This window comes from Pyxicephalus adspersus, chromosome 12 (genome assembly GCF_032062135.1).
Source record: "Pyxicephalus adspersus chromosome 12, UCB_Pads_2.0, whole genome shotgun sequence".
Taxonomy (NCBI): Eukaryota; Metazoa; Chordata; class Amphibia; order Anura; family Pyxicephalidae; genus Pyxicephalus; species Pyxicephalus adspersus.
This window is the reverse complement of record NC_092869.1, coordinates 29,519,576-29,533,908: the sequence shown is the minus strand read 5'-3', so window position 1 is coordinate 29,533,908 and position 14,333 is coordinate 29,519,576. Positions and strand designations below refer to the sequence as shown.

Here is a 14,333-nt window from a genome sequence, read left to right as displayed (position 1 = left end):
TCACTCCTAACATACCATGGTCCCCTGTCACATATAAATGTCTGCTTATGTTGTTTGAAACCCAATTTCTCCTGAAACGGAGGCTGAAGGTATATTAGGCTTTAGGTATAATAAAATGTAGGATAAGTGGGGGACTCTTGTAGCTGTGGCATCATCACAAGATCAGAAAAACTATACCTGTCATACCATGCTACCCTGTTACACACAGCCAGCTACTTACCTTCTTTGAATCCCAATTTCCCAGGAACCAGAAGATGTAGGGACCTGAAGATGTAGTAGTAAAAACATGTCCCCCTGGAAGGTTAGCGGCCCCCTCTAACTGATAGGGCACATTGTATGGTGTAGTTCCTGCTCTTTGGTACAGGAATGGTGAGCAGGGAGCAATATATGACTGGCCAGCACTGTATGATAGATTTAGGTTTGTATCTTTTATTAATAAAATGTGCATCAAATTGTGAGTGCAGAAATTCTTGATTTGTCATTACTTTTGTTTGAAGCATGTATGTTACAGTAACTAAAACCATTTCAATATAATTTAATTTTTAATTAATATTCTAGTTTAAATACATATTTAATGTTTGCATTGTGGCCCACAAGTTTTATCTCAACGCCAACAGTGGCCTTCAGATAAAAAAAAGGTTGGGCACCACTGTTATATAGCATGTCAGCAGGTTTTAAATCCATCAGGTGACTCTATTCCAACAACATCTTTCCCGAAGTTGAATATGCCATTTCCCGGCCCCAGAGGATGTGACTGCCCAGTGCCAATTTCTTCATCCACACTGAAACCAGCATGAGACGGGACAAGTGGTTGACAACAATAGCAAGCGCTAATAATAACCCACTACAACCAACAAAGCTATCAAAAATAGAACTAAGAGATATTAGAATATTATAAAGATAAATGTGATCTTGCAAGGAATGTCACCTTTGATGTGGACCATAAAGAACTGTCCTTGGTTTGATTAATATGTGAGCTCCGGTAACAAACAAAAGTGGCCAGGGAGTTGTTGAGTGACCAGTTTGTAGCTCTTTACAGTGAAGGATTATTATACCTCTGAGGATAGTGTTTATATCATAATGATGCATTAGACCATCTTTTCTTTTCTTTTTAATTATCAGGAGGGGGGCTTTGAAATAACTCCTGATATAATTACTATATCCACAGCTCACATTATATTAGTTTGGTGGTCTATGGGAAGAATGCCTCTTACATTGCTGGTCATTAGGAACAATGTCACCCTTACAGATCACTGGTGTCACAAACTGACCTAAGAGGTGCAAGTTTCTCATTGCTCAAGGAACCCCTAGCTACCTCTGGAGGAATCATAAGGTACCACCAAATCCTGGTTGAGAAACACTGTAGTCATCCTTTTTTAGAGAAGATCCTATGAAGTGTAGCAGGCTGTAATGTTTTTTTTTTCACAAGCACCCACAAAATTGTTGGCAACGCCATACAGGCCTGTTTATTGTCCAGCATTTGCAAGCACATACAGTGTTACAGGAACAACATTGTTTAAAAAAAGTTAAACAAGAAAACAGTGCAAAGACTTGATTGTGATTACTGGAATTTAACAAAAATAAATACAAACCTATAGTGCTTCCAAAACCAAGGTAGGGTTCATATAAACGCCCCCAAGTCTGCTCTAGCAAAGTAATATTTAAACCATATGCTATGTCAAGATTTGGAGATCAATGGCACATTGTTTAGGTAAGATGCCATTAGTAAAAGTTAATCATTTTGCCACTAGTTTCACGTTCTAGGGCCACATGTTAGTAAATCCTGTAGCTTGTTTTTTAGGCATTTTGCTCCAAGCAACACTTTACTACTGTTTTGATAAACTAGTCCTATTCTATGTGAAAGGAATAATAAAATCATGTAATACAGATATACAACATGCCACATTACTTAGGTTCATTTTGATTGAGTGTGCTTGCATAGCTGGCGCTGCTTTTAAAATCAATAGCAATTGCAGCACACAGGTAACGTGCAATGCAGTGTCTGCTACTTTGCTCTCATGGCTTCTGTTCACACCAATCAGAGGTGTTAACGGCAAGCATCATTGCTTTCTGCAAAATCTGTTAACAATTTTAAAAGCTTCATTGAAGTCCAGTTTGGAATGTTAAACACAGACCTTAATGGGAGTGCTGGCTGTCTCTTTAAACTCGCTGCTAGCTGGCATTTCACAAACTTCATGTTGTGCTGAAGCTTACAGAAGCCTGCTAGCAGCTTGTTTAAAGTGACATCCAGCATTCCTAATAGATTCTGGGCTTAAAATTCTTAAACTGGAGGTAAATGGTGCTTTAGAATTGTCAACAAAGCTTGCTGAAAGCCCTGTAAATGCTTATTGTACGCACTGTTGTATGCACAAGTTGAAGCTCCCATGGAACAGGCCTTAATGTATAGCTACTGGAGGGACAGTTCTGTACTCTGGTTACCATGAATGTCTTTAAATACTACACTGCTTGACTTGTGGTAAATGTAACAAGAGATTCAGGTTTGTTCATGGTAATTCCAGGGATGTAAAATGTACAGCTACTCACCATCTGAATGAATTATTTATATAGTGACCAAAGTAATATCCATTTGTGTCTTAAATACCTGGTGCAGTTAGGTAGATTATTACTGTAACACAACTAAATCCCTGTGTCACTAGGTAAATAGTTAATACAAAACCACAGTCTCCCTAGCTGCGAAGGGTACAATAGTGTTTCTTCTCAGCATATGAATAGTCTTTGAACAAGGCAAGCTTTAAATACAATATCGTTTCCATAGTGGTAACATCATTTCTCAGTGGAAAAGGCTCTTTTCATCAATGGGGGTGCCGACTTTCCAACATCATACATAATTTCAAGAGGAGGGTTGTTTAAACAGCACCAATCGGGTATACGGCCGGTCTGGTTATAATATTCCTTAGATACAGAACGACTGCCGAGGATGTCTTGTAAAGCCCCGAATATTGCTCCTAAATAAAAAGGACAAAAGAAAAAAAATGCATGAAATAGCTTATTTGATATGACTGTGATAGTGCTATCATAATACACAATGTATTGTATAAACAATTACCTGAAACATGTGTGCTTGCTCCCTAACCCAATGGCCAGAAATGGTGCAGCTAGATACATCATAAGGAATACTCTGCTACATTCAGATTGAATATATTCAGTGTTCTCCCCAGCCTTTTTAGCTGGGTGCAGCAACCGTCACTTTTCAGTAACCACCTAGCTGCTTTTGGGTTGTTACTGAAGAGTTGGGCCACAATACAGGGGCTGCAACCCGCCTAGAACTTCTTCCCACCCAGCCTAGAACTTCTTCCCACCCAGCCTAGAACTTCTTCCCACCCAGCCTAGAAAAAAAACTAGGTTTAACACTGATATTAGTAGAATAAAGTGTCCCTTTTCTTTAATCTCTATTGACAAAATTAATGGTTCACTTAAAGCTGAACTCCAGTTTTAAATTTAATCTTGCACAGCTGTACATGTTGCCCTGTTGTACAGAAAAAATTACTGAATATTCACAGAGCTTCTCCTGAAGAGTGTTAAAAGTTACAGAGGTCACATGGAGCCTTCCTAATATTCTGGGTGGAGGTCATTCAGCATAATCTATACTTTTCCTCTACAAACAGTATACGGATGGGGAAAGGGACAACAGAAGGCAAAATAAAAGCAAATTTAACTTTAGCTTAAACTCCCCCTTTTCTCCAGCAGTAAATACACTTTCCATAATCTCCTTCTTTACTGCTGGCTGCAAGGTAAAACATCTAGTACTTCTTGTATTTTTTTTTTTTAATAGCATAAAGTAGGAAATCGCTGCAACCCAAGGTGACATCTCCTGCTAGATAGTTGTGTTTCAGGTTTTCCAATTGGAAAAATTCCCCTCCCCTCTTTAGACAACTCAAACATATTCACTTTTTGTGTTACCATTCAGTGTAGACACTATTCAGTCTGCATTACCTCCAAGCCAGGACACACAGTTTGGTTTTGCAGGAGGAGTGTGAATTTTAAAGGTCTTGGATGCCAGAATTTCCTTATATTTTGGTTTTTCCACCAAGTAACGAATTTCTGCCATTACCCGGTGAAGAAATCCTGGCAGCATGGCCGTGCCACCAATAACCACAATGTTTTCGGCCAGTTGTTTCCTGGTGTCTATTGGACACTGTTGAACAGAGAAAAGAAATATATATCAATAGTAAATGAGAAGGGTCCAGCAAAGAGTTCAAAAAATTGCAATGTGACAGGTAAACAGTGAAAAAAAAAAAACAGTCAGTGAATGACCAAGTGAAGTTACTGGACTGTATTTTCCATAATTCCCAAGTATAAATGAGATGGTTCATCTGTATTATAGGAAGAAATACACAGAAGCAGAGCCCGCCTTTAAATATTATGGATTGAACTGAAACCCATCCTGGTGATCCACAAGTCAATTTTAGGGGGAAGCCAAATAACCTAACTGCAAGTTTTTAGAATGTGGGAGGAAGCCCACGCAACACGGGGAGAACCTGCAAACTCCATGCAGATAGTGCCCTGGCTAAGATTCAAACCTGGGACCCAGTGCTGCAAAGGCCAGGGAGCTAACCACTGAGTCACCATGCTGCCCTGTGCTGGTTGTCTTTTAAAGGGTTCTATACATTCGAAAGGTAAGACATGACATGACTTTTGCTCAGTTGTGGGGGTTTGTGATTGCATCACTAAAACAAACCATATATAAAAATGTAATCTGTTATGTTACCTGCACAAGTGAATCTAAGATCAATGTGGCAACAGACTTCTCCTCATTATCCTGCTCGAAAAGAAGCTCCACAACAGAATCCCTATGAAAGGTAACAGAGAATATTCACACACCTCTAAACACATCAATACATAAAAAGAATGTTGGTTTTGCTTACAGAATACATATGTCCAGCAAAAACTTTGTTTATCCACCCTTGGCTGGGAACAGAGCCCAGGCTCCCTAGGGAGCAGAGTGAGAACCACACTTTTTTATAACATTATTACAAAATATCAAACATAAAAAAGATGTATGATTGTTATATATCAATAATGTGAAAAACAGTGGTAGAATTTCCACCAACTATGCAAGAAAATTGAGTTGGACTCTAGACCAAAGGGGATTTGAAAGATCTTAATGTAGGTATTATAACTGTAACACTGCACACCAGAACTATTCTGAATATAGAAAAGTGGAGAGAAATATTTATAGTAGCAATTAAAAAAATGACTTGGGTTCAAGGCTTTCCTTACTCTATTTAAAGTAGATCTTCCACTTTTTTTTGAAAGTCCCCCACCCACTGCAGTCAAATTCCACTATGAGAAAAAAAAAAATTCTTGCAATGACCTAGGTCATGCATCCCGGGAGGCTCTGGCTGCTCCTTCTGGGCATGCCCTAATCTCGGGCATGCACAGAAGGGGCATCTTTTCCACCCATGTGAAGAGATGTCGATCTCACGCATACGCAATTCATGTAATAAACTTATTACAGACCTTCCACCTTGATTACAGGGTCTGCCTTATTCAAACCTCAATTTCTTCCCAGAGAGCCTAGATGAGGATATTATTATCCACTTCTTTGCCAGATTTAGAAGAATATAGGACAATCAAAATCAACTGTTAAAGCCCACAGGTACTTTAGGTAGGAGGGGGGAAACATTAGATAAGACCAAGGTCCGCATTAAAAAAGATGAGCAGAGATTCAACTATGGTAAACAAAACAAGCCGAACCTGATTGCTCCCTTGACATGCAAAATCTTTTGTCCATCTAGTGGATAATCAACATCAGGGGGTGGAGCAGGGCGCTGAAAAACATCCAAACCAGCCATCAGGAATGAACACTGACACTTACACTTTATCATGAATAAATAGCACACAGTGTAATTCTTACCTCTGAACTGCCATCAATGTTAAACTTGGCAGCCTGGATCTTAAGTCCTCTCTGCAGGTCACTTACAAAGCAAACACGAACTGAAAACAAAAAAAAAATAGATGGTATTAGAATTGTAGAAGTCTACATTGATGTAATATCCTGCAATCTAAAATTGGTGAGACATCATCAGTGTTTTATTCTGTAATCCTTACTAGTTCTGAGTTTATGTTTGGTAGTGTACATGGAGGCAGTGAAAGACAAGCGATTCAACCCAGCATGGTAATAAGTAAAAAAAAGAACTTGTGTCCAAACATAACTAGAGAACAAGGCTGTATATGTTGCAGGAGGGGAGAGGAATATTCTGATTCCAGGGAAGAGCCAGTGGATTTGGGTATTTGATACTCATCTGTTTTAAAACGTGGAAGCCCCAACCAAACAAAATAGTTCCGTTTAATCTAAAGATTTTGGTTTACAAACAATACCTTTAATGTCTTCCACTATTTCTTCTGGTATGCTGCCTGCAAACATGAAACATAAAGTCAATAGGAATATAGGTTTATCATAACAGAGGAGTTCTCCTATAAATTAGAAAACGTCTTACTCATTACAGATGGGAGGCTCTGATCCTTGGCTGTGCCTGTGTCTACTGTACATTGCTCCAACAATTGTGTTTCCAGCTCCCTATACAAAATAAAACATGTTATGGCTTTAGATATACAATAAGCAAAGAAACAGATGGATAAAATTTCAAAATTTTTAATGCCCTGGTCTGTTTTGTGTCTGTAGACACAAACTGTACAGTATCTGAAATAACTAGCTTGTATAAAATCACACAGGGCCCTGACCTTTATCTGACATGTAACCAATACAAATTTACTATTTCACACAAAGATGCCCACTCTATTCCCTCTTATCACCTTCCAAAGATACCATGTTCTTGAAGTGGGCCCAAAACATTACCCCATCTTATATGGACACCAATGCCACAGTCATTATACATAAATCACATTTTAAAGTGCTTAAATTACAGGAAGTTTGGATTTACATAATTAAATTATGTCTGCTCACAGATGTATATCCAGGTATCCTTACATGGATCTCCGTTAATAACATCTGCTAAAGATGCTTTTTATCTCATGTGACTTTTTACTTCACCACAGAAGTTTATCAGGTTATGGCAAATGGAGTTAAAGGGAACTAAACAGCCCTTGATAAGTAATACTGTAATGTCCAGCATTACTTTCTTGATGCTAACGGTATTTACATTCCATTGTTTGGATCCTTGTGAATCCTATTGCTCTCTCGAACACTATTCATAAAAATCATGGTCTAAATATACTGTTCTAAAGTTGACTTATAAGCCTGAAACAGCTGTAATACACTGGATGCAATACCGATCACTGGAGAACAAGGCATCCATAATATTTCAACAAGGAATAATACTCCATTTTTTTCATTTGGGATGGAAATGATGCAAAGGTTTGATGTTTGAAGTGGGACATGCTAAATACAGAGGTGCAATGTAGTGTTTATCAGACAAACACTTATACCATTATTCATGTAAAAATTATAGTATTCAGAGATTTCCCCCTTCCCTTTCACATAAAAAAACCTGAAATAAAAATGTAACACCACAGTGATTAAACACGTACTTGTGAATGGCTTTTCCACCCAGAGGAAGTGCCCCCCAGCAACTTAGGATAGGAATGCCTTCATATACCTGGTACAAGTTAAGATGGTAATAATAACGGATCGGAATAGAAGAGCCTTTATATGATTCCACTGTAGGATTTTTATTGCTGTCTTTGCCACAGATTTTTCCTACTCCCTATCTAGCGAACCACTGTTATTGGAATTAGAAGTGATGGAAAACATCTCTAACAGAGTTTTAGTTAATAGTAAATCCAAGAAATGGGGTTCTATTTAGTCCCAACTGCAAAAGTGTTTGGCTTGACGTCCCCATCAAGACGGAAAGTACCATCTTTAATCTCTGACTGAAAGCAGACACAAGTATTTCAGGTTGAATTCTAGCAAAAACTATTTGTGAATTTTAGCTGAAACTGAAAATACTAAAAATGTTGGTTAGGTTTTTATTGCTCTATGTAATTATTTATTATTCTATCTCATTTCCTGTCCCAATGACACAACAGGAAGCAAGGGGAAAATTCCTGGTTTATAAACCACAGTAACAGAACTTTCTAAACTCAACAAAGCATTGGATACAATGCCAACTTATAATAATACAATAGTTATATATGAATGTCACCTTATCCCTATAAATAAAACTATAATAGAAAAGGATACAGGTAGGACTAGGCTTTCTGCATATCCACAATCCAGCACCATGGCAGAGTTGATGCCAAGTGTCAGAAGAGACATCAAGTGACCTGGAGCAAACAGCACAGAGGGGACCTGTAAAGACAAAAATCAAGAACTTTCTTACCTGATTTAACCTGCAATCCATTATAAGTGAATTTGAAGGCTTGTTTTTTATTAGATCATCTGATGACTTGAAAATTACTGAATGCTACTATAAAAGAGTTGGGGTGCAGATTGATGACTAAAGCATTCTTCTATTGAAATCCAGGAATTATGGGGTTAATTCCAATTAACCATTTTGCATACAAAATTGTATTCATGTTATTCCCTTGTGGTTCTAGTAGGAGCTTCAATTGGTCTCTCCTAATAATTCAACTGCTGCTAATATAGTAGGTTTTAATTTGTATATCTGTATGGCTGTGTTAGGGCCACCATGCTTTAAGCTTCACTGACTAGGACTAGTACGAACAAGTCTATGTACTCTACAATATGCAATAAAGTGACTGTATTAGAGACTAACATACATAAAGACTTTAACATATGATTAAGGTAGGGATTGTGAGCCCCTTTGAGGGACAGATAGTGACATGACTATGGACTTTGTAAAGCGCTGCATAATATGTCAGCACTATATAAATACTGTGTAATAATAATAATACATTTGTGCCTGCTGCATTAAAGTTTTACTACCTCAAAGTATTTGAAGAGGACCCGGGTGAGGGTTTCCCTAAAATGAGAGGGAGAAAGCACGGATTCTATTATCACAACACGACGGTCCCGAGGGTTCACCAGAAGATGCCTAGAAAATAAAGCAGGAGTGAGTAAGTGCAAACAAAGAAAACAGGTAACAAAAGCACAAAGAACACAACAATTTAACAACATATTACCCTTACATGTGGTGTAACATGTTGTATGCACCACATTCTAATATGATGATTCCATTACATTGACCTTCATGTATAAAGGGGTCTAAAACATGAGAGGGTTTAACCGCTGTACTCAATCATACGCTGGTCTTCTTTTTACTTTTTTACCCCCATGAATTAGTGTTACATACTTAAGCCTACTTTAAGCTAGTTCCTCAATGAATAATTGCAAGCTGGCAGGATTTTTAATGTAGAAAGGATTGGTGATGTCCCTTCTGCAAAAAAGAACATACTTACCTGCCTGCTCATAATATTTTTCTGCAGTTCAGTGTACATTGCTGGGTATCCCAGCATACCCCCGGGTTACCGCATAGGAGTTGTCATTGCAGCCAAGCCAATCCTTATTAAATATCTGTAACATGAAAGATAACTAGACAAAGCAAGTTTAAGGAACAGATGGTGTCCCTTCTTCAAAAAATGTCCTGCCTATTCATCAATGTTTTGACAAAAGGACAGGTTCAATTTAACGTATGGCAAACAACTACATAAAACAGAGGAAATATATTCAATCCTTGTTATTTACACAGCTCTGCCATACAGCACAGTCCTATCTGGCTGGGAAGGACACCTGATTTTACTCACATTCAGTTGAGCAACACTCACAGGCCTTTTTCCTGCAGCCAAACCTGTGACTTGAAAGTTAAAGGGGAAGCAGCAGACTCTTTGTAACCTTCTCTCATTCTATCAGAATGTTTCTTGCTAACAAATGAGCCCTTCTGTCCCGGTGAAGTTTGCTGCAACTCCCTCTTACAATATAAGCTCTGCTGTAGGGACAGCAATAAAGCCAATTATAGATTCATTATTATAAATAATAATAATATTAGATTAATGATTACAGAGCTGCATTATTGTGTTTTATACCTGCCTGAAACTCTGCTTTAACTGCACATTTACCTAAAATGAAAATTCACTGACAAACAGTTACCATCAGACAAAAACCAGATGAAAAGCCTATTCCAGACCCTGTCATACTTTCATTGCCTTTATCAGTGATGGTGTCACATAGTCACAAACGGATTCTATATGACACCATATGGACCATGTGCTCCAACCTGGAATCAGGAAACGTCCAGATCATACAAGTAATCAAAAACATTAAACAGATACAAAATAAGAAACCCCTTACCTGAAATACAACATGTGGATGAATTCTATGAGATAGGAATACAGTTCTTCTGTGTTAATATTGTACTGGACAACTTTGATCGGCTGTAATATACAAAAGAGATTTTTTTGGCAACCAGGAATCATCTGTAATGAAAGAAGCCTGAGCTTGTTGCAATACTCCATTGATGACGCTCCTCTCCTACACAATATTTTATCAAGATTGAAAAACTAGTTCAATCATTTTTGGTAATTTATTTCTACATGCAAAATTTTGCTGACATTCTCCTGCAAGTTTACTGATTAACTGGACATCTCTGCCTTCAATAATTTGGAGTTGCTCACAAAGAACAAGCATATAACGAATGACATCAGAGTAATGACAGGGAACATTGCAAAACCAAAAAAATAAAAGTTAGTGTGACAGGTAACAAGGTATTAACTAGCATTTTAAATATGTGACCTCAGTGTAACCAAAAATAAATGCCAATGACATATTTAGTTTACTCCCCAGCCCCTTTTAGCTGGGCGCACTACCCGGCAATTTTTCAGTAGTCACATGGCCGTTTTTGGGTGGTTGCTGAAAAGTGTGTTCAAAACAGGGCACTGGTCAGTTGGGGTATATTACAAGGACAACAGAAAAATGTGACCTACTAAGGGGATGGGGATTATTAAGTTGGAACAAAGTATATGGGGCGGTAGAAAGCTGACATAATTATAGGGGTTACTGGATTTTTATGACAACAACAACTGTAACACTAAATTCGTCATGTGTTTCCCCAGTCACTTTTTGACCCCTTGCCTACAGCTTCTTCCAACTCAGCTTGAAAAAATGACCAGGGAAAACACTGAAATTATTAAAAGCCATAGAGCGGGTAGTCTGTTTCTGGCTGATCTCCTTCGATTACCTTTGCAAGGCCAGGTTTTCGGATTTCGCTCCGAATTATGCATCTTGGTCCGGTTTCACCAGCAAATCCACATCTAAAAAAAGAAATGATCTTAGATGAAATTCTCCACTTATGTGGACCTAGAACTATAAAAATTCTATAATGCTAAAAAATATCTTAACAATCTACTGAGGAAGTTTGCTTCAGCACAGGCGTTACCTGTGCACACTACATTGACCTGCTTTATAACTCTAGGGACACTTTAGTCCATAATGAGATCTGGTTACACTGCAAGCAATGAACAGCCTTTAGAGACAAAGCCTGCCTTCCCCAAGCCCTGGACATTCACCCAGCAAATTTCAGGAAAATTCAAATACTGTACTTTACATAATTTTACCTGCTAAAGCAGAATTTTATTGAACTTTAGCAACATACCAATACCAGCATACTAAGCAAGCAGCAGAAATTGGTTGTGTTTATTTTGAAAAATAATATAATGGAATGATCAGACCTGTATGGGTATGTCTAGTGTGGTGCTGGAGCCTACACAGGGCACATTTACTTATGTTCAGGCATTATAGGAAGGTATATCAGCTTCTAAGCCAGCCGTCGCCAACCAGTGGTCCATGAGAAAATTTTGGTGGTCCACAGAAAAATTTGGACATTATTTCCAATGTTTGTGTTTTATTTAAAATAAAACAAAAATATTCTAAATGACAACTTTGCCTTTATATTGCCCTAAATTCACAAACTGTACTAGAGACAGAGAAACAAGAGAGGCGCAGTGCAACGTCAGTGTAGTCTTAAGTTGTATGTGGCAACCATTGCCAAACTGTACGCTTCAGTATTGTTTCCACCAATACAACATTTACCCGCTCCGCAAATACCGATTCTCATCCGATTGTTTTATTTTATTTATTTTTTTCTCAGATGCTCTTTTATGTAAGTATGACCTTAACTGTTATATTTAATCGCATCAAATAGTTTGACTTTGATAACTATCATTTCTTTTTTGGTCTTAGATTAGAATGAAATAAACCCATAATGAGTAAAAAAAAGCAAATTAATATTTAGTATTTCTTTAGAAATACCAAAGATAGTAACAAGAGTAATTCTTCACTTAACCGTGAACTGATCAATGAATCAGAGCCTGCACAGTCCTTGTCAGGCACCATTAAGAAGATCATTATTTTACAAATGTATTTATCTTTTTAAAAAAATTCATATTAATGGTCTGTGGCATTTAAAATTATGACCGGTCCCATGTATTTCCAGCTTATCTTATCCAATTTATGATTTTCCAGCTAGAACACTCCATGTACTCCAATGACATGTCCCATATATCTCAATGAGAGATATATGCACCTTGTAGGTTCCATGCTCCTCTCAATTTTAGATCTTATGTAACCCCATCTTGCAGGTCCCAAAAACCCCAATGATGGGTCCCTATCTATCCCAAACTTGCAGGGTCAAAGCACCCCAATAATAAATCTTATGTATCCCCACCTTGCAGTTCTCATAAACCCCAATATTAGATTGCTGTGTATCTGCACCTTGCAAGTTCCACGCCCCTCTAAAACCCTATGTATCCCCATCCTTCAGACGCTATGTATCCAAAAAATAGGTCCCTATGTACCCCAATGATAGCTCCCTATGTATTCCCAACCTGTAGACCCCATGTACCCCAATATTAGACCCTATATAAATCCCATCTTCTATGTCCCATATACCCCAATGACAGACCATGCATATCTGCCTTGCAAACCCCATATACCCCAATGAAAAGTTTCAATGTATCCCCACCTTGCAGGGTCAATGCACCCCAATATTAAATCTTATGTATTCCCATCTCAGGTCCCATGTACCCCAATAATAGGTCCCTATATATTCCCACCCTGCAGACCCCATGTACCCCAATATTAGGTCCCTATGTAACCCCACCTTGTAGGGTCAATGCACCCCAATAGTAAACCTTATGTACCCCAATGACAGAATTCATGTATACCTACCTTGCAAGTCCCGTATACCCCAATAAAAGGTCCCTATGTTTTCCCACCCTGCTGGGTCAATGCACCCCAATATTAAACACCATGTACCCCAATAATAGGTCCCTATGTATCACTACTTTGCAGGTTCTATGCTTCCTAATATTAGACCCCATGTAGCCCAATATTAGGTCCCTATGTATCCCCACCTTGCAGAGTCAATACACCCCAAAATTAAATCTTATGTATCCCCATCTTGCAAGTCCCATGTACCCCAATAATAGGTCCCTATATATTCCCACCCTGCAGACCCCAGACACCCCAATGATAGGTTCCTTTGTATCATCTATCTGTCAGGCCCTGGACTTTAATTTCCCCCTCACACTCACTTAGTAAACGCCTCTCCCAGGTCTATGACCACCGCGGTCTTCTCTCCGCCACTGCCCAGCCCCTCGTACAGCGGCATCTTCTCCCAGACCAGCCCAAAGCTACACTCTGACAGGGAGGATCCGGAGAAACACGAAGGTCCTTCCAAAGAAACGGCTGGCCTCCGAACTGCCTGACTGAAATTCGCCTATCGTACGCGTGAATTGTATTTAAAATTAAACGTATTTAATATTTTTAAACATGTAAATATTTTCAAACAATAGACCGTGTAGAGAGGTGACTTTATTATAGTCAGGTAATATTTCTATGCAGGTGTTATTTTAGTGTCATGCTAAGGCCCTTCTTTTCCAGACAGATAAGCACACTGGGACTTGTAGTTAAAAATAGAATGGAGACTTGTGTGTTTCCTGTTAGTAGTGAAATTCCAACCTCAGCCAAATTACAACCTTAGCCAGAGGGAGATTTCCCCTAACTTCCTTTCCAATTGACAACATTGCCACCCAAGTAGAAACTAAAAAAAAAAGAAAATGTGTGCAATAATAGGCTAACAGAGGTTTTGATGTTTCTGAATCCTTTAAATATTTTTATACTAAATTCTCTATTTTTTTAAATTATTGTTGCTGTCAGTGATGACACAAAAACCCTCACAGGTCAGGTAGTGAAGGAAAAATCTTCCCAATGGGGGTCACAAAGAGAAGCAACAGATGTCTAAATCATATGACACCAGTCCAAGCTGAAGAGGTTTTAATTGGTGACAGATAGAGGTATATTTATAAAGCAGGGAATCAGACATTCTCTCAAACATTCCCCAGTGGGAATCTAGATAATTTATAAAGCAGGGAATCAGACATTCTCTCAAACATTC

General features: G+C 38.4%; 1 protein-coding gene across 1 annotated transcript; it reads right to left on the bottom strand.

Moving 5' to 3' along the window:
- Positions 1 to 1,440: 1,440 nt before the first annotated feature.
- ACTR10 (actin related protein 10) lies at positions 1,441 to 13,622 on the bottom strand. Its single transcript, XM_072427842.1, has 13 exons — positions 13,471 to 13,622; positions 11,118 to 11,190; positions 10,232 to 10,314; positions 8,870 to 8,978; positions 8,165 to 8,272; positions 7,513 to 7,580; positions 6,462 to 6,541; positions 6,343 to 6,378; positions 5,879 to 5,958; positions 5,719 to 5,792; positions 4,730 to 4,811; positions 3,955 to 4,156; positions 1,441 to 2,966 (listed from the first exon to the last, which is right to left on the bottom strand). Exons 1-13 carry the CDS (start codon positions 13,545 to 13,547, stop codon positions 2,785 to 2,787), a joined length of 1,254 nt encoding a protein of 417 aa, XP_072283943.1. The 5' UTR covers positions 13,548 to 13,622; the 3' UTR covers positions 1,441 to 2,784.
- Between the last annotated feature and the right edge of the window lie 711 nt (positions 13,623 to 14,333).

What these genes read in the sequence shown, in the direction of transcription:
- ACTR10 (XM_072427842.1), bottom strand. Translation starts at nt 13,547, where the DNA reads ATGCCGCTGTACGAGGGGCTGGGCAGTGGCGGAGAGAAGACCGCGGTG. An exon ending in GAAAACCTGGCCTTGCAAAG is followed by an intron (nt 10,315 to 11,117) that starts GTAATCGAAGGA and finishes TGTATATTACAG; the next exon opens with CCGATCAAAGTTGTCCAGTA. An exon ending in CAGAAAGCCTAGTCCTACCT is followed by an intron (nt 7,581 to 8,164) that starts GTATCCTTTTCT and finishes AACTTGTACCAG; the next exon opens with GTATATGAAGGCATTCCTAT.